Source organism: Diadema setosum, chromosome 11 (genome assembly GCF_964275005.1).
Source record: "Diadema setosum chromosome 11, eeDiaSeto1, whole genome shotgun sequence".
Classification (NCBI taxonomy): Eukaryota; Metazoa; Echinodermata; class Echinoidea; order Diadematoida; family Diadematidae; genus Diadema; species Diadema setosum.
The window spans coordinates 9,890,604-9,911,691 of record NC_092695.1 but is presented as its reverse complement, the minus strand read 5'-3'; the positions used below and the strand labels follow the sequence as shown (position 1 = coordinate 9,911,691).

Sequence of the window (21,088 nt, the reverse complement as noted above, 5' to 3'; positions counted from 1 at the left end):
TATTAAGGTCAAAATATTCTTTTAGCATGATAAGGCTCAATCCATTGTCTGTATAGCATGTAACACTGTAGTTGCCAGTGTCTTAATTTGTAATTTGTGTTTTATGTTGTTGTATTCGAAAATAGCTATTGTTTATGTTTGTTTTTGTTATACATGAATTACTTTGATATTTAGTACATTATTATGTCTCAAGTGACGTATGTCTTACAAGCTCTGCCTTTCAGTGGGCAACTTTTTTCCATTTTAATACGTATTCAATGTCAATCTTCCAAGTATACATTGATATTTTTGGTTATTTAAATAAATAAAATTGTATCTTTAGTTTATTATATTCCATGATACTATTATTATGTACTTCCTAGAAAATGATAAAATAATCATTGTGTAATGTATACTTTGTATTTTGTTATGTTTTTTGTGAACGAATGGAAATAAATCTCAATTGAACTGATATCGCAGGTCTCAAGTCTTTGTATTATTGTCCTTTTTTTGGGGGGGGGGGGTTGTACCCTGATGTAGTACAAAAACTGATATATCAAGGTAATTCTTACAGTTGTTGGGTCCTTTTACTGAGATTCACCCCTGGCAACTTCATGTTTACTTTTAACCCTATTCTAACTGGGCTATTTGAGACCAAGTTTTTACTGGGGGGGGGGGTTCAATTTGACCCCCCCTTCAGATCTCGGCCACCAATCGCGCGATCGCCGCGAAATTTTGCCTGAAGATAGAGCTGGATGTCAACTACAAGATTACATGGTCATACAATAGAAAAATATTGCCTTTCTATTTTTAATAAATTAATTATGCAAATTTGTGCATGAAATCATATTTTCACCTAAAACTCCATTAAAAGGACTGAAGCATTGCTAAATTTTTGTGTCAGAATTCCTCAAGACATATCAAACAATTTTCATGTAAAGAAATAGCACAATCAGAATCAATTTCTTTTTTTTCTTTTTTTTTTTTTTTTTGCAAAAATTTGTTGTAGGCACTTTTTCAGGCTTATCTACACTAGAATTAATTAATTTCAATGGTTAAAAGTTGAACTAATCTAATTTATATCAATTTAACCAAAAAACACAATTTGCATTCAATTTGCACACGATATCATGAATTTGAGCTGTTTTCAGGTTGACATGCATAACATTACGTAACTTCAGAACAGTGTACCCAGACATCGTAAATTTGGTCTCAAAATATGCGGAAGACTTCAATGAAGCGGCAAAATCTTTGCGCGTTGCAGAATCGTGGCGCGAAACGTCGAGGGGGGGTCAATTTCACCCCCCCCCCCCAGTTAGAATAGGGTTAAGAAAACAAAAATTAGATTGCAATATTCCATTTTGAAATTTGAAATGGGATCAAATAAGGGAGAAATAAAAAAAAAAAAATCAAGTACTTCTTTCCTCTTAACTAAATGAAAATTTCATTCAATCTCAGCGTTGAAGAAGCAATCTGTACAAAGAGCCAATCAGCAAAGGTAAAGCAACTAAGCTAAAATGAGCTCACGTTGGTACGTGCATGTAGCGTGTTTGCCCATCATACAACTACACACTGCTGAAAGCTTCAAGGAGGCACAGTTTGCCACACAACAGGATGCTTGTCTCTCTTAAAAACATGTTTATTCATTGTTTGAAAGATGATTCAACTATTTTATCAAAATAATGCCTTAATAGTTGCTTCTATCTTAATATATATGACACCAATACTTCTCACAATTGCCAAGATAATTTGTATCAAATTCTGCAATGATACTCAGCGGTATATATTCATAAGATATGTTCATCTCAATCGTGACGTTCTGAGAAGAAAACAAAAACATTTCAGTCATCCACTGCACTTTCTGTTACCATTTTTATTTTTTGTGTTTAACTGAGACCAAGACTTTGTATTTCTACATCTTAGCACAAAGTTGCCTCAATATAAATATTTACTTGTCCTATAATGATTCATCTCTTTGGGGGAGCTACAACTGACAAAAACACATGTGCCAAGTCAATGTGAAAGTCTTGCATAGCTTGCCTTCAGTCCCAGTATACTGAAGGTGGTGAATTTCCCTTAACATGTAAATCTGATCTCCCTAGATGCAAAACCTAAAACAAAAACAAAAAAGAACAAGAACAAAGAGTGAGAGATAAAGCCTGAAGTAGTCTTTACATTTCAGTCAAAACATATTTTTGGGGGAAGAATGCTGACAAAGAAGAAAGAAAAACACCTTTGCACATCATAAAATGAACACACTTTGAGTAGCTAGTACATGTGTTTGGCTGTATGCACTTTAAAACTTGCTCCTCTGTCATAAACTACATGTCTTCCTCTGAGTTACTCTGCCATCATTTCCCACACAAAGGTATTTGCCCTATAATTTGCCTCTTATACTTTTAAGCCATGAATACAAAGTAACATAATAAACCAAATGAAAGACATCACTGACAAAAAGAACTTCCTTTCAAATTTGTAAAGTGCAGACATTTTATTTAGAATAGTTACGCATATGATATATAAGTAGGAAATACACTTAGGTGTCAATTCTTTTGTACACACATTTGATATCGTGGGGATCTCATATTTTACGACCTTAAATCACAACATTCAGCATGATTGTATTGTGTTCACATTCCCTTTTTTTTTTTTCCTGTTGCCTACACCATTCACGAGACAAGAAAGTCCATTGATGACACACAGATGTTTTCATTGTACGCCATTCTTTTGAAAATGGGAGGAAAAATAAACACCATTCACAAAACCTACACCTATTCAGACTAAAATTGTACAGCACATTCACGAGAGACAGTCATAGAGGATTACTTCTAGAAAAATCTTTGTACATCTACTATAGTCAGTTTGTGGTACTGAAATGCACCTTTTTATATTAAGTTTTACTGTGTACAAAATTACTATCAAACAATGGAAAAGACAAGACTTTTTTTTATATTCAATGAGTAGCTATGATCCCTCTCTTTCTTACAATAATAATATAGAGCTGTACAAATAGAGTTCCCTCACTTTTTATAATAACAATACATATAATGACCTTTTCTGTTAAATTTCATAAGAAAAATGCAAGGAATGAAATTGAGATATAAAATAAAAGTAGTCATAAAACTTACACTCTGGAAACAATACTTGTTCTGCACCATATCTGCAGAATTTCTTCTATCTGACAGTGCTTGCTGCCTGGTTACAAGCATGTCAGACAGATGGACAGTCTTTGTAGAAAAAAAAGTCTCTGCCTTCAAAGTTCCTTTTTCTTTCTTACAAGTATTTTCTTCTCCTTTGTACAAAGATTGTTCATGTCATATTTGGCCTTCTGATTTTTTTTTTTAAATAGAAACACACACACGAATACACCACAATGATCACAACATCTCCACAAACTTGGACAGTTGGTCCTGAGGATCAAGTGGTGTCATGTCAGAGTCCTCCTGAGGGAGACCGGGTGCTGCGTTGCCCACAGTGGCAGGACTCTGCAGCGAGTTCTTATTGCTATGGCCCATGGCTGTTGGGTTCTGGGACAACACGGGCGTCTGGTCCATTTGCATGTCACCGCCCACTGGGTGCGGGGAGTTTATTGCTGCGACCGGCCTGGGGGAAGGCTGCGCAGAATGAGTCCTTGGTGAGGGGGTGGGCTGTGACTGGGGGCGGGGCGAGTGGTTGGGGTTGGGTGAGCGCACCTGCACCAAGGCATTGGCATTGGTCTGGGGCGACCTGACCTGGGCAAGAGGATTGTTTGCTGTTTGTGGAGAGCGCACCTGAGACATAACCTGCTGGGGGGAGCGGTTGGACATCATGGCCTGCTGCTGCACCTGGCCCTGAAGCATGTACTGAGTCATGTTGGGGTCACCCTGACTGAGGCCCGGCTGTTGCTGCAACTGCTGCATCGCCTGTGGCATCATGGTGCGGCGCTGCTGCATGGCCGCAGGGTGCTGATTGTACTGTGCTGGGTGGCCTGGTCCCATCTGTTGGAAGGGCTGGCCAGGATTCTGGGGCGGCATCTGCTGCTGGAGGAAAGGCCGCTGGAACTGGGGTCTTTGCCTCTGCTGCATCCAGTTTTGGCTCATCATCTGGGCAGATAAATCATCATAAAAACAAAAAGCCTGTCAGACACAACATTTCAAGTGGTATTTCATATTAAGTTTTGCAATAATACAGTGCACTCCCGTTATAACAAACACGGGTTATAACAAAATTCCGGTTACAACAAAGTAAAAATTCAGGCTGCAAAATTTGTTCAGTTGTAACGAAATTTTGATATAGCGAAAGAAAACTACTGGTCCCGAGGACTGTTAGAACTAGAGTCCACTGTATGCAGATCCTGATTGGCTTGAAAGCTGTTCAGAAGAAACCCACGGTCTCGAAAACAGTGTAATCTATTTTTACATTCATTTGTACCACACAATATCATTGGACAAGTTTGAAGCTCAAAGAACAAATGTAAAATAAAACTTAACATAATCTTCAGAGGAAGTGGTTCAAATATTTGTGCTTCACAGGATGTCCCAAATAAAACATTACACTTTTAGAATGGCCCCAAAATAACAAACTTTTTATTAAATTTTGGATCTTTTTTTTATAGGTATGGATAGCTGAAAGTCTCATCTAACATATGACACCAAAAAGTCACAAAATGTTTCATGCTTGAGTGAGCAACACCCATTTTTATAAAGGATGTGAAAATTAGGTTGCACAGGAATTGGATATCCATTCTAGTAAAAGTGTGTGTGGGTGGGAGTGTGAGTGTGTGAGATGCATAACAATTCTGGGAGGTGTATTTCATTGTCAAAGGTCCATCCTTAGGCATTTTGCTCCACTCCAAACCATTCATCTCATATTTCCTGGCCCAAAACTCTACCATTTTCTTGTGGGGGCACTTGTAGCCACAGGTCTATGCTACATCACCAGCCAACCAAATGGATAGTGAATTCTTGCACAGCCTACGCTTCATGTCCTTTACAAAAGTGGGCAGTGCTCACCCAAACATGAAATGCCTTTGGACCTTTTCGTGTCATATGATAGCGGACACCTTCAGCTATCCACATGTACAAATATTTCTCAAGAATTTATTTCTTTTTTTCGGGGGGGGGGGGGGGGGAGACACCCTGTATAAACACCTAATTATGTACTCATACAAGCATTATATCCATAATACATTTGCATGATATGGACACTTATATGAATAACAAATCCTATAAATGGCATATGGAGTAGCAAATGTAAAATCGGTAGTAGTAGTACACACTTTGATGAGCAAGCCACAAAGAAACAAACAAGAAAGTAAGACCCTGCAGAAGTCATATATTTTTAATTAATTCTGCTCTACACATACTTACTGTATTCCATTGTCTGTTTTGTACTGCACAATTATGACATTCAATATTATTCTGTCCGGCACGTTGATGCATTAAAAAAAGTATGCAGAGTTAACAGTCGTAGAATGAGGTAAGATAATAAACTGCCACATTACTGGTATTACTGGTTATTGGTCCAAAGGATTTCGTTATACTGAGTTTTCACTGCATATCACTTGCATTTCAATACCTTGACAGTTTGCTGAGAGGGAATTTTTGTTTTTCTCACCATGAAAAATTGGCTAGGTTGAAGAAAAATTCTACCCCAGATGGATCTAAACATGTTTTCATTCTCTTGTGTATATCAAAATTCATTTCAATGGATTTTCCTTGGTGCATATAGATTTGACAAAGTGAGGGTGACTGCAGTCCTTTCATTAGGTGGGCATACACTTACTGAGCTAACACACATCAAATTGTATTCTGTCACACAGCTGCTATTTCCAAAATGAGTTTTCAAAATTTACACTTTGCTACCATCCTTTATGTTAAAGTGTCACATTTTTAGGGAGGTTACCTGTTGAGGAGCCTGTTGCTGCATGTTGGGTTGGGGCATCTGTTGCTGTGGTACAGGCTGGCCCGCAGCCTGCATGTTGGGTTGTTGCTGCAGCTGTTGTTGTTGCTGCTGCTGTTGTTGGAGCTGCTGCTGCTGGGCACGCTGCTTGATGAAGGCCGACATGAGCTGCGGGTTGGACTTGAGGATGGTCAGCACTTGCTTCTGCTGTGCAGCAGAGTGTGGGGACTTGAGGGTTTGCAGCAGCTGTTGCAGTGCCTGCTGGGACTGGCGCTGCTGGGGTATCTGCTGCTGGGGCTGCTGTCCCACCTGTCCCACATGGTTCTGCTGCTGGGGAGGCACATTGTGCATAGGCAGACTATTCCCATGGGGCATGACGGGCACCTGTCCTTGTATGTGACCCTGCTGGTCCATTGGACCCCTCCACTGGTTCATAGAGTTCATTGTCACAGCACCAGCACCGGGCCCACCAGGAGGCACTGACATTGACTTGGCTAAAAGTCCAGTGGGCTGCTGCTGAGCTATCATTGGCTGACTCATGACGCTCTTCAGCTGGTTTGCCCTCACCTGGGACACAGCGGGTGAAATAGTCCTGTTCTGCTGCTGGATTTGGTTCATGGGATTCCTGGTTGCATCAACCTGTTGTTGCACAATCTTCACCGCATCAAGGGCACTTTGCGGGGGCGGTGGTACTGAAGGTACAATGTTCTGCTGAGGCGCGGCTATTGCTGCCTGCTGATGTCCTGCCTGTAACACGGCCTGTTGTGGCATCGTACCCGTGTTCTGCTGGGCAGGCTGCTGCTGGATGGCGGGTTGTGTTGCACTTGTCCCGTTGCGCGTCATGGCCGATATCCGCCGCCTCAGCAGCTGGGCTTGCTGTAGCCGCTGCTGCAGCTGTTGTTGTCGCAGCTTGTGCTTGATGTTGATGCAGAATGGGACAGTGCACTTCTGCTCCTGGCAATGCTTGGCATGTAAGCAGCAGAGTGTGATGAGCTGTTTGCAGATAGGGCACTCGCCGTTGGTCTTCTTCTTGCACGCCTTGGTGTGCTGGATGACTCTCTTCATCTTCTGGCAGCTGGGTAGGCAGCAGTTGGCATCACGGCACTGGTTGGCATGCACCAGAGATTGGATGCAGCGCTGGATGGAGAGATGCCGAGCCTCCTGAGGATTGCGGACCTGGCTGGAGCCTGGCTCCACATCGATGTCCAGCCCCCACTTCTCCATCTTGTGCTCATGCTTGACCTTTTCATAGCAGACTGCACACAGGTCATAATCCTAATGAGGAATTATAACAAACAAACAAAAAATCATAAATTATCTCAATTTCTCAAGCAACAACTTGGTCAAAGAGTCACAGAATTCACATCAACAAAGACGACATGCTTGATCATTCACAGCTGTCCACTGAGAAAAAGAATTAATACCAATAAACTGCATAAAAGACTTACAGCAGGGCTCGACACAGCGGTTGCCCAGGGCCACTAGAAATTAATGTCAGTTCATAAAATTTCCAGAAAGGTTATTTTTTGGCGTCCCCATCTGCCAACTAGGATATAAAATGGATTGTTAAGTTTCTTCGTATTTCAGGCCACTAAGAGTTACAATGTCCAAGATTTCCTAAGTGGCCCGAATGAGCCACCAGAGAAAAAGTCAGTATCAAACCCCGTACAGGCTTATGTGAATCAAATGAAATATTGGAGAGGAGGGAGAGAACAATGAATGTAGTGAGAAAAAGAAAAAAACGGGAGGAGAGGTATGAGAGTACTGTAAAAGTGGAAATTTTCGCGCATTTCACGCAATCAGAAACTAGCGCGAAAATAAAACCACACGAATTTTTTTGCTTGCCATATGTTCCTATGCGTAATGTCTTGATTCCGCGAAATTCGAAACACGCGAAACTCTTCTCACCACGTCAAGCGCAAAAAATTAGTTGTGCGAAAATATCCACTTTTATAGTACAATGAAGTGAAAGAAAAATGGCTTACTTCACAGACAGTACAGTGGTATCTCGTCTCCACATGATGCTTGCACTCATTGCAAGTATAGACGAAGCGATCCTGGCCCTGGTTGTGGAGTTCACACAGCATGCACAGGGAGGAGTACTTGGCCCGCCGCAAGGATGAAAACTCGTAGTGCTTCTCTCGGGCAAGCGTCAAGAAGGCATCCCGCCCATCCATCAGGTCACAGGTCACGATGGGGTCAGGGTCATGGATCTTCTCAGTGTGTGATCGTTTCAGCTTGATGACGAAGAACACCTATGCACACACACACATACAAATGGGGATACCAGTTCATGACCCTGAACAGCACAATAATATCCTTGAAAAGTCATATTTACTATTAGCATATGAAACAAAAAAACAAAAAAAAGCAGCTCAAGTGCTTCATAATAGTTCTTAAATGTGAGCTGGGACAGAAACAACCAATGTAAAAATGTTGATCAGTATAATCAATGCTAACTATTATTAAATGTACTAAATGTGAACAATAGTTTTATCAACATTGTTTCTAGAATAAACCATGTACAGTTATGGTTTACTGAGAAAAACAGTGATGTCCCCTTATATATTTGGGCTTTATAGTGAAATTTTTATATGGAAGGATAAGTTGTGATACAAATGCATCAAATGTGATAATGCTAACATTTTTCAAATCACTGCTCCCAATGGTAAACAGTGGCTTTGATAAGTGGTCAAATTTAAATTTTGATTTTCTGATTTCTGCAATACTTTTGTAAAGAGGACTTCATATATGGCTTCGTCTGACAAGATTTAAGTTAAAAGAGTTCTTTCGCTATCACTAATGACAAGGGGGAGGGTGAAGTTGGTATATTACTGAACACAGCGGAAAATTTTCACACAATCAAAGGACAAGATAGTCACACTGAAGCACACCAAAATTCACCCAAGTCCTACACATTAGCCTGTTCCAGAACAAAGGGCATGGTTATACAGTAGACAGTACATTTCACACTCTCTCTGATGTCATGCCCATTTACAAAGAAACAAAATGAATCCTGGCAGCATGCATTCACTAGAGTTTGTCTACATTCACATCCAAAACTCAGAATACTGCAGTCTATGCTCTCTGTGTTTGATGACTACACAGAATTGATGGGATAGCTTGAAATAACATTTAGGCATTCATTCACATCACACATATCTGTGTTTCATGACTACACTAAATTGATGGGGATAGCTTGAAATAACATTAAGACATTCATTCGTATTAGATAATGCTTTGTTTTGCAACTGACCTCCCTGTGCTTTTCCATGGTGGCATAGAGTTTCTGTGACAGGTCATTGCCCTGCTGAGGGAAGTTGGTCTTCTTGTTGTTCTTTCGTGTGCTGCTACTCTTGCTTTTATTGCTCTTCTTGCATTTCTTCTGGGACTTCTTACTGCCGTTGGGACCTGCCACCTAAGAGGGGGAAGACCAAAGTTTCAAGGGTTATGACAAAGAACATTAAATCTCGAGGAAAATCATGGAGCAATCATAATCATGGACACAAACTTTTGTCTTTCGTTTGTTTTTTTTTCCTTCAAAAATATTAAAAGGTAAACAATATATCAATGCAGATTTTGATTCATCCAGGTAGTATGATAAAAGTGCATAATGAAATCTGTTCAATTGGACATACTTGTGAAAATCACAGAGAACAAAAACATGAATTGTCGTAATCAAATATGTTTTCAAGGACTCAATTCTTTATAATTTCATAATGCACAGTAAGGCAACACACAATATCTATACATAAATTGTACATAAGGATATACATACAAATGTACATGTTTAAACATACATTAATAGAAGCACTCAAAACATATATCGCCTACCTACCTGTTTACTTTATCAAGTTCAGAGTAGTCAATCTTGATCCTCTTCACAAAGAATGAAACAAAAACAAAAACAAAAATGATCAAGAAACATGAAGTGGAGGGGAACTTGTGGCTTGCTATAAGAATCGTTACCTCTTCACTGGCACTCTGGGCAGCCTTCTCCGCCGCCTTCAGCCGCTCCTCCTCTTCCTGGTCTAACTCCTTGATGCTCTCCTCCAACACGTTGGGCCAGAAGTCACCCTCAAAGTATGGCAGCTCTGTAGCACACGTCAGTTTGTCCTCCATAGCAGCATTCAGAATGTCCTGGGGTGGGGTAAAGCATGCCACACCAGACTCATTCAAATGTCATTTCAAAGTTGATTGTTGAGAAAGAAATGTGGGAAAACAGAGTACTGAAATTACCTAGCCACTTGCCTCGTACCAACTTAAACTCTAAGTGGACAAGTAAAATGACTAGACACTTCACTGTTCCGAGTATGTGGCCCTCACGCAAATGCCTATTTGGGCATGTTGGAAAGTCATGCAGTGGAAAATAAACTGTTCTTCTAAGTTGAGCAATTAAGATAATGCTTGAAAAACTTTGGTACTGTAAAACTAGGTCACTCTTTATTAATATGTACTTGAATTAATAAACAGTCTTCATATGCATTGTCAAAGGCAAATGAAAAAGTTAATTTTTCTGAAAGACACCATGCCTTCATTTCCAACACAGTTGGATGGTACACAACAATTCTTTTACTGCAATGGATTATCTGACAAATCAAGCTTTGTAACAACTCAACCTTGTGTATCTGTAGTAACATATAACGCCTTATAATGCTGCCGGTGATGTAAAAAATCAAACAGTTAATTGATTTTGCAAATTCAAGGTAGACTACCAAAACTCATGAAGTTGTGACATGAAATGATATACAATTATTAACAGTAGTACTTACACCTCACTGTTGAGTCTTATCAAAATGACTTCTAAATATGTTGCATAAATTGGAATTGGCATGTGAAGGTCATCAATTCAACTTACCAAATTCACCGTCACCTTATAATTTTGATTCCCATAAAAAGTCTACAACCATAGCTAATACATGAGGAGGATAAGGAGGAGGAGGAGGAGGAGGAGGAAGGAGGAGGAGGAGGAGGAGGAGGAGGAGGAGGAGGAGGTGAGGAGGAGGAGGAGGAGGAGGAAGAGGGGGAGGAGGAGGAGGAGGAGGAAGAGGAGGAGGAGGAGGAGGAAGAGGAGGAGGAGGAAGAGGGGGAGGAGGAGGAGGAGGAGGAGGAGGAGGAGGAGGAGGAGGAGGAGGAGGAGGAGGAGGAGGAGGAGGAGGAGGAGGAGGAGGAGGAGGAGGAGGAGGAGGAAGAGGAGGAGGAGAAGGAGGAGAAAGATGGAGGGAGTGTAACACTTACATGGTAGATTAAAATGACACCATCAGCCATTGCCTTGTCAAGCATCTTCTTGTACCAGTCCTGTAGTCTCTTTGGCTTGGGGATCTTCTGCTCCGGTGGGTGACAGTGGAAGATATAGTCGTCGCCTTCGCTGGGTGGACACGCCCAGATGTGAGCAAACTCATATCTACATTCAACAAGAGAGACGGAGAGCAGGTTTACTACATCATAATCCTGCAGAAATATCTTTCTCCAACTGGTAACACGTGCATGTAAGAATTTTTTCCACAAAGAATTCAAAACAAATTATACAAATTGTGTATATCAGATTTGTGGTAGCTGAACAGATGACTTTGTATGACATCTCTACAGACCTATATCTGGTCTCTGTACCCAGTGAGCACAGCTTTGAAACGTCTCTTCACTTTACACCCCTTCACAACAGCTGCATTTCTACTTAAGATATACTGGAACAAATATTTGCACTTGAGGACTATTTCTTGGAGACCAACAAGGCTGGCCCAGCTCCAATATATTTGAGAATCTCCCTGACAAATTACATACAGCTTTTATCACTGGTCGCTATGAAAGTACACAAAAAGCTAAGAATCTTGACCGGGAGTTGCTCATTACTGATGAGCGTACATTTCAAACCACGTATTCGCTGACAAGTGCTATTGGTGGTTTTTTTAATGTTCCCTGTTCGACAGTGAATGAACAAAGCCACCCATGAATCCCTAAACAACCAGGTCTTTACTAAAATATGCTTAATAATGTTGCAAAGGAGCCACAAACAGAAGACTCACAAATCCAGTTTGAACAAGCCAAAGAAATAAGCTAGGTGGCTGGTTCAAACACTGTACTTTAATCCTATGGCATGAAAAGATCTAAGCGACGATTTACTCACTATGTATTACAATGAGCATGTAAGAGCTGTGAAAAAAAAAATGGACATATTGTGCATTACCCGAGACATCCTGTGTATTCAAGGTAGCCGATGAGTATTTCATGATAGACAGCCGTCCTGAAAGACCTTGGCTGGAAGAAATGGACACTGTCTAGGTAGGATATGTACACACGCCTGGAAGTAGGAATGAGAACGGCAGAAAAACAAGTTATGAGATGTGTAATGGAGGAAATAGCTTTCAAGCAAGGCACAATAAAATAAGAAAAAATTCCAACTTTGATTTTGTGGGAATTACTTCATATGTTTTCACTCCCAATGACGAAATTTAAATCTGTGAGCAAAATTATGCCACCTTCAATACAGTGTACTTGAATATTGCATTATGTCTGCTGGCAAACAACAAATCATGTTTTGTTATTCACAAGGAATGGACATGGGTAGGCAAAAACATTATGAAACAACATACAGTTTCATAGCATTCCTAACATTTGCAGCTTACTATCACCTTGACAAACACAGTCATGACATATTGCTGGCAACATACCCCTGGTTTGGTTTTGGACTATCTGATCCGTACTCTTGCACATGCATCCCAAAGAAGCACACCTCCACCCCATCGATTTCCTCAAAGGCAAAGAGCGCCTTTGACTTGTATGGAAAGCTCTCCGGAAGCTCGTCGCCAAATCTGTAACATGAAGGGAGATGAAATGAATCGGGGAACAATTGAGAGGATGAAGACGAGGCCCATGGGAGCACTTGAAACTCATGATAACGTAAACCTTGAGGTAACCCCCATTATCATCCTCATCTAAATCATGGTCTCACTGGTCAAACTGTTGTATGTGGCAGCTTGTCTAATTCACACAAAAGACAAAGTTTGGGAAGAGTCAGAGGTAAAGCCATTATCACTGCATGGCAAGTTGTAGCTAAGCACCTGGTTTACAGACTGAACAATATTTATGGTGCCACAGATACTATGCTTACCGATTCACTGACATTCACATGTCAGTATTTTAATAATGTGTGCCTGATTTCAAAACGTTAACACAGATTTGTTGCACCAGTGACGGTCTATACAAGTCTATCATTCTCTCCCATCAAGTCTCCTGAAACAGTTATTGGGACATTTTATGATTAGTTTTTTGTATCTAAACAAAACAAAAAAAGTGTATGGAAATTACAGAATAAGAAAACAGCACAAAAACAAACAAACAAACAAGCAAACAAACACAACACAACATCCCATTCCTCTTTAAAATCAGGTGCGCTAGGAGTAATGAGAAATACCTTGCTCGCATGCCAGGTTTGACTTCCACCACCTTCTCTGTGCAAGACATGACCCTGATGAAGACTTCTCCAGCTCCAGCATTGCGATCTCTCAGGAACTTGTTCACACGATTTTCAAGGTGCATACCTAGCTTGGAATTTTGAAGTTCTGTCAAATGCAAAAATGCCAACAAGACAAAGTGTGCACATTTTGCAGAACGACTTTTGTCAAAACCTGAACAGAGAGAATGTCTGTCCTCCAAAATATTCACAAAGCAACATGAACTGCACAAAACTTCATACACTATATGTCCTTAAATTTCACTTCAACTTCAATATTCAATCATACTACTTCCAATACATACTGCATATCGAAATCCACTGGACTTGTATTACTTCCACTCAACAATTAAAGGGATGGTATTAGTAATGGTAGAGGTGAGGATTCAACTTTTAACTTTTTACGAGATACTTAAAAACCACTTTACGAAATGTTAAAGAGCATACAATTCTAAGAGGAGTTCATTGTTTATTTGATAAAGAATGGTTTTGAAATGGCCGAGATATCCAAAAACAAAGCAATCGCAATAAAAGATGGGTCCTACTTTTCACTGGGATCACTTAGTTTTGGATATCTCAGCCATTTCAAAACCAAGTTTCATCAAAAAATAAACTTTGAATTCCTCTTAGAATTTTATATGCTCTTTCATATTTCATAAGATGTTCCTCCTCATCAAAAAAAAAAAAAAATCCCTATCAATAATATTGGAAACCCAAAACCCCATCTCAACCAAAACTGTACCATTCTTTTAATAACTTACTTCAAACAAACCTTACACCACAAAAGACCTTGGTTATTGACGGTCAGAGAGGATGTACAAAAAGAATGGGAGGAAAGAGAGTTACTCACTCTTGGCGGTGAACTTGTTCTCTTTCTTCTTGATGTTCTTCTGTTTCCGGCAGCCGTCACAGATAAAGCCTTCCGTCCAGATGAATTCCACGTGGAGGACACAGATTTGGTGCAACTTGCGTCCACACTCCAGGCAGTCAAACATTCTAGATTTTATTTCAACCAAATCAAGAATCGGTATTAGATTACGGAAGGTAGCAGAACTCATGTTTGCCTTCCGAAACACTACAGCTGTAGACCACTGGTTCAGCTAGACTAAAAAAAGAAAAAACACTGGACTAATTTGGTTGGCCGTAAAGATTGTACAAAATGGGTGTAAGCATGCACTCATCAAGAAAAACATCCACATCCATTCTGTATCAGTGATATTACCTTTATGAGAAATTTATCACAAAATTGTTTTTACAGATAAATGCTCCATGCCCATTAGACTGCTGACCATGATATATATGTAAAGATGCGAAAAAAATTAATGGTGTATTCAGTCATGTTTAACAGAACAACAACCAGAACTGGTGAAATACAACTAGACAGGATACTCACGGTTCTGGCTCAAGAATGTCATTCTTCATTTTCACAAAGCTCTCCTTCTTTATCGTCCTGTAGCATAGAAAGCACAGAATAATAGAATGTTAACAACAGAACATCATTCACTCCGATGCTTAGAAAAAATGAGACACAGTTATATAGAATTCGTTTTTAGCACTCACTTCAATTTGTCAATTGAATGCTGCTCAAAAGATCCTTTAAGTACACTTTTCCAGAAGATGGTCAATGATGCTTTATCTTCAAGTGAAGAGTGTGTAATAGAGACTGGCCTTTTTCTTGGTAATCATCAGGTCATAATCATGGTGGTCTATCAAGACAGAATCTAAATATTTGACTGAATCATTCATTACTGGCTAATACAGATTTGCACTGTGTAAGCTTTGATGACCCGCCACCTGTTTGTTCATCTGTATGATATTCATATTGCTGGTTCACATACTCGAGTACAATTTTATTGAAGGGATACATCTGAAATGGTGCTAAGAACATCACAGCTGATCAATTCTGCCCAATTTAAACTACTTACAGCATTGCCACTGGCACCAAATTTTCATACACTGATGTATTGATCTTTCCTGAAAATATAGTTCAGGGACTATTCTACATACAGTGAAGCAAGCAAGTAAGCTGAACTCTTCATCATAAATGTGTGACATGTGTAAGACATAACAGCTGCAGCACATGGCAAGTTGCTGCTATGTAATGAGTGCTGTGACATGCTCTTTCCTCGTGAATGCTTACGTCTGTGACTTGGTTGGGTCGTCACCCAGCACAACCGTGTCCCCCTGGATGTCACTGAAGCACTTCTCGCAGAAGTGGTACCTGTCAGAAATAAGGCCGATACTTCGTTTACTGCGAAGCGAGGTCAGGCCAAGGACACCGACACAAAGACACAACAGGGACAGCGAATTGGTGGAAGATGGAGGGGAATAACATGCAGTTAAAATGAGAAGAATGAGTAGAAGAGAAAAAGGCAAACAAGAGGCAGCGAAGATCTATTCACAAAGACATTCTTTCTATGACACAACTGTTGTTAGTGACAGAATTCAGAGGACAGTTTGAGGAAGAGTAGATTTGTTCTCTCGCATGAAATGGTAGATGAAATACTACAAAACAAGATTAGAAACATAATAATACATAGAAATGACACAGTGGAATTTGAAGGTAAATGTCCAACAATCAATAAGTAGACTGCTTCCATACAGTACAGTGGTTGTAAGATTTACATTTCACAAATAAGCAGTCAAGCATGTATATACTGTCATCACTGTTGAAACACCCTTTCTTGGTTATTCATTGCGATCACAAACAGATAAATGAAATCTCAGACTACAAATGTAATTCCAATTATATTGGGGCTGAATAGATACAAATAAACTCTGTAGCAAGAATGGGGTTATGTATTAACGTTGTAAGGATTATACCGCTGTCATCATCGACAGAATAAAAAGCCAGACCATTTCAAGAATCACGAAAAGAAGACACTCACTCCCCCCCCCCCCCCCCCCCCCCAATTTGAGATGGCTTGAGGGCTTTGGTTCATTCAAAAACAAATTCTCCCTAACACTCTTTCATTCCATACATACCTGTTCTGATACGTCCAGTACTGGGCATCCCTCGGAATAGTACACAATTGCTTTCCGTAACAGCACAGCACTTGAGGATGGAAAACATGCTGCAGGGAACAACAAAAAAAGGTGTTTTACACAGCGAGATGAAGAAACACTTCAGGCATTGCACATTTATAATGTACCAGCAGAGTGCTACCACACATTACAAATTTTCATGGCTTGTACAACAAACTTTATTTCAACTTTCTTCCTTTTTTCTCACTTAGGGATTTCCAATTGTTTCAGTAGGAATTCTACATTGTATAGGTTTATAAAATTTGCATGACAGGTTTGTTTACAGAATGCATAAGAATACATTCCAGTGAATTTCCTGATGCTGTATCTAACTATACCAGCCAAACACAATTCTCTTTGTGTGTATTTTTTTGTTGGTATGACCAGTCAGTTAATGAGTTGCCTAAATCTGCAATGCAGAATCGAGGTCACTTTACAAGATTATACCTTTCTCCCGCAGCAGTAGCCAAGTTCCTGCATGACCGGATCTATCTCCTGCTCAAAGACTTCGGCCAGCTTAGTACAGTACTTGTAGACACGGGATGTCTTGCGGTTGTAGAGCCATGCATTGTCAAACATCAGCCACACATCATCCACAAACTGCCAGGGATCAATGTACTGTCCTGTGTCCAATTTATTCTTGATGGTAGACAGATCCATGGGGTGCTTGATGATGTCAAAGTAGTCCTGTAGAGATTGGGATTTATGCCGCATGCAATGACCCAACTTGGAAATAGGCAGACATATGCACACACACACATTTCTTTTGGGAACAGTTGTGAAGGGGATGGAACTGCCATGTGGTAGACATCTTTGCTTTGCTCACCAATTAAAAATGTTGATGAATACACTTGTGAAACCTCAACCTGGTACCCATGCTCCTTATAAATCAAAACTTGATTCAAAGCAATTACCATAACTTTGCTTAAATGACAATGAAAATTACACGTCATGAGTGCATAAACTATGTATGAAGCCCAGGGTTATCTACTAAATATATACTTCCATAACATACTCACAATACCTCTAGAATATGAGTCATAAGCAATACATTTGGCTGATGTCACAAACACTTATTGCAGTGTGAATGAAAAAAAACAGTTTTTCTTTTATTGTGAATTTCCACTGCTGTTCCCAGCAAAACTCCTTCCTCCTCGCAAGAAGTTCCCTTCTACTGTATTTTCCACTTCATGTAAAACCATCAAAAAGGGCATTTTGTCTCTACCTATTATGCCAATGTCTAAGCAAAAGAAAAAAAAAAATCACGAAATAGAAACTTGGGACTTACCGGAATCTGCAGCTTTTGAGGGTCAACTGGCTGCTGGAAAGGTAAAGACTCTGGATTCTGACGGTACAGTTTTTCCAACGTTGGCATGAGGGCCTGCCTCAATTCATCAGGTTTGAATGCTGAGCGGAGAGAAACAAAAGGTAACGTAAACAAAAATGCAATCATTGGGTAATCTTTGATTTCTCTAGACACCAGTAGCTGATGCTTCCTTCAATATCATATAGCAGTTATCATTTCACCTTAATTATTTGACATTTATGTACCATGAACTTGAAACTGTGATGGAGCAAAAATGAATCTTGGAAAAGACACTGCCTCAATCAATTCACGAACAGGCCAATTTGCTTCTACTCACTCTTTTTTGCCTTTGGCGTCTTCGTTTCAGATTTGACCAACTGGTTGGCAGGTTCCTTACTACTAGACGACGTGGAGGGCTTGGCCTCGTTTGTACTGCTGCTGGATGCATTGGCACCAGAAGAGCTGGTGGCCGTACTGTTGCTGGTGGGGGGAGGTGGTGCTGGGGTGGGGGCCCGGGGAGTGGGCTTGCCGCCCTGGATATCCATGGGCTCTGTCTTGACAGAGACTTCGGTCTTCACCACAGCATCGTGGTTCACACTGACACTGTTCGGCTTCTCCCCCATGTTGCAGGGCTTCTGGGAGAGGACCTCCTGCTTGACGATGCCTGTAGACATGGGGGTTTTCATGCCAGCCGTGTCCATGGGTTCCGTCTTGATCATAATGTCACTGGCCATCGTGGGCTTGTTGCTAGGAAGCTGCTTTCCGCAAATCTGTGGGGTCAAGCAACACATGGACCCATTATAGGTGGGAAGTAATACTTTCACAAAAACGGGGGAGCTGTAAGACAGCATCACTTGCATGTAAATCAGGATAACAATAAAAAAGGGTACAAGGAAAATAGGTGAAACATAACTATATCAAGGACTTCCACAGGCTAGAGAAAACAAAATGTGCTTTGATGAAGTCAACTGTTCACTGGCTCTGAAGCAAAGGTGGAGTGAATTAATGCCTTTTTTTTCCACAGGAAATTGATTAGGATGAGATTGAAATGCACTGGTTCTGCTTCGTTACATTATGATTTGATTATGCAGGGGACAGGCTACGACCAAAGTTTCAAGCGAGGCGCAACATAATCAATGTACCTGAGGTTTGACGTCATCCCCATGGTCAGTGTGGTTTGACAGTGGCCCTGACTGCATACTGGCCTGAGGCGTTGGCTGGCTGGACGACACAGAGCTCACTGACGGCAAAGACGACTGTGAGAGATGATGTAGAATTTGTGTAAGACACTAGTATAAGAAGCATATTTTGTATCTTTTGCCACTCATACTTAACTGTAGCAATCTTATTTATGTTGAATGATACTGTGCGCTGGCATTTGCTCCTTGCATTCCCTCCACGAGATACATTTAGGTTTGAGCATGAAGACTCTGCAACATTTATTCTTTTAAAAACAAAACAAAAAGCAAAAACAAAAAACAACAACAACAAATGTGTTAACAAAATGTTGGCCTGACTTATCTATGTATTATTCACATTTGGATGCTGCACCAATAGACACAGACACACATCAATAAATAAATAATAACAACATACAGCAATAGGAGAGGTGTTGTTCTGAGTTGCAAGCTGAGGTTGTACTTGTGGAAGCTGCTTTCCAGACTGTGCCTGCTGTGGCTGCTGCTGCTGTTGCTGCTGCTGAGTCGTGATGGGCACCATATTCTGTGGCTGCACCATGCCCACACTGGAGGCAGGGGACTTGTTGGAGTTCCCTGTTGATGCCACTGGCAGAAGGGTGCGGAAAGGATTGGCATTCTGCTGTGGCTGCTGCTGCAGCTGCTGGTTGGGTTGCTGCGAAGGCTGCTGTTGCTGCGGTGGTGGCTGCTGCTGCGGTGGCTGTTGTGGTTGCTGCTGACCAGGTTGAACCTGAGGCTGGAGCTGTTTGGGTGGTTTGCCCTGTTGCTGAGGGTTGACTTCTGAAGTCACTGCCTGGCCATTACCTGGAACAGATTGCAGCTGCCCTCCTACAATGTTTGTGTTCATTCCTGTTGTGGGCATGCCATCTATGATAAATGCAATAGAGAAATTATGTGGAAACTAAGAAGTGGAAATGGTTTTTCAAGTTAAATTGTAATTCACTAGAGATGCTGCATCAGAAGAATTTTGTGCACTTCGCCATGTATAATACTCTTTGTTGGCTTAATATTTAGCTGAGTAGTAAAGGCAATTGAGCTAGCAAGTAAAACAATTTACCACTTGCACTGCACATAAGATTAATGGCAACAAATATACTAGGCTACCACATACATGTAATGCAGATGCCCAAGTTATGCTACAATTCTACTGCGCCATGGCTATTACTGGAAGATAAGTGTGCACAGTAATTAAACAGTGCATTCAGCTATATCACTGTCCATGATCACACATTTAAATAAACAAAAACAAAATGCTGTTATTTAATATTTGTGCTATATCCAAGCTGCACAAGCTGCATGAAAATTAACAGCTAATATTCCACACTTTTCTTCAAACAAAACATTTGTTATGACATTGAGTGCATGGTAAAACCTGTGCATCGTTTTGAATGCATCTTCTCCACTAGAAACAGAAAACTCTGCTGAAATTACTCTGGGCTGATGCAGTACAGTCCATCATATATTTTACAACCTGAAGATCACAAAACATAATGAATTCATCACATGACATACAAACAGTGCAAAAGAGAGAAAGAGAACATGCTTCAACATAATGCATTAGTGTCACTCCTTCATCATGCATGCTACATTGTTTTTTCGCAGGGGAAAAGAATCATGACAACATATCATATCACAAAGCCACTCTTGACATGCCTATAAAAACAGTGCTTCTTATGCAGACACACTTACGTTCTTTAAAGTCTTGGAATGTATAATGACTAGTTGCTATAACTTGTGTTATAAAGTAAATCAATGAGATAAAAATCCTTTGAAAAACAGATATTACAAGCACTTGGTCAGGTGAGAAACTAGAAATCATGTGACCCTGGCAGGATAAACTGCTCAATCTCTTATTCTCTTTGACCACAAAATCATTTTTAATTTTAGGGACTAGATGTTAAAATAGAGGATACTACTCACAGTTCTCTGAGTAAAGAAGGTGGCGACAAATACCCAATTTATATCTGCCCTCACGATGCGTGACAGCTGATGCAGGCATGTGGGAACAAGAATGCAAGTTTTCTACGGCAACTGCATACTTGTTATCAAATGCCAAATGCTGCAGTTTGAAGTTGAGGTAGTAAATACTGGCAGCATGTCAAATTACCCTCCAAACAGCTGTGGACATGGTTATAACTATCAATGAAAATTATCATTCTAGCTGTTATTTTGGGGGGATAGCCACTTCAGGTGAAGTTTTGCCAATGTTAACAAGTTGCTCATATATATCTTTCCTTTTATTTATTTATTTTT

At 40.4% G+C, this 21,088-nt stretch overlaps 1 protein-coding gene across 6 annotated transcripts in view; it reads right to left on the bottom strand.

Annotated features, from left to right (window-relative positions):
* Positions 1–1,594: 1,594 nt before the first annotated feature.
* Positions 1,595–21,088, bottom strand: part of LOC140234577 (histone lysine acetyltransferase CREBBP-like) — a 33,697-nt gene continuing 14,203 nt past the window's right edge. For 4 of the 6 annotated variants that reach the window (XM_072314594.1, XM_072314598.1, XM_072314596.1 and 1 more), the window contains exons 10-27: positions 19,236–19,702; positions 18,782–18,895; positions 17,977–18,409; positions 17,622–17,740; positions 16,781–17,020; positions 16,295–16,383; positions 15,450–15,560; positions 14,703–14,759; positions 14,160–14,305; positions 13,271–13,418; positions 12,528–12,668; positions 12,044–12,157; positions 11,098–11,263; positions 9,829–9,999; positions 9,116–9,277; positions 7,845–8,114; positions 5,863–7,134; positions 1,595–4,061 (exon numbers count right to left, since the gene is read on the bottom strand). In XM_072314594.1, the coding sequence (XP_072170695.1) occupies positions 3,357–4,061; positions 5,863–7,134; positions 7,845–8,114; positions 9,116–9,277; positions 9,829–9,999; positions 11,098–11,263; positions 12,044–12,157; positions 12,528–12,668; positions 13,271–13,418; positions 14,160–14,305; positions 14,703–14,759; positions 15,450–15,560; positions 16,295–16,383; positions 16,781–17,020; positions 17,622–17,740; positions 17,977–18,409; positions 18,782–18,895; positions 19,236–19,702 (4,925 nt within the window). In that variant the 3' untranslated portion in view covers positions 1,595–3,356. The remainder of the gene's footprint in view (positions 4,062–5,862; positions 7,135–7,844; positions 8,115–9,115; positions 9,278–9,828; positions 10,000–11,097; positions 11,264–12,043; positions 12,158–12,527; positions 12,669–13,270; positions 13,419–14,159; positions 14,306–14,702; positions 14,760–15,449; positions 15,561–16,294; positions 16,384–16,780; positions 17,021–17,621; positions 17,741–17,976; positions 18,410–18,781; positions 18,896–19,235; positions 19,703–21,088) is intronic. The other 2 variants (XM_072314597.1, XM_072314599.1) reach the window with 1 other exon arrangement.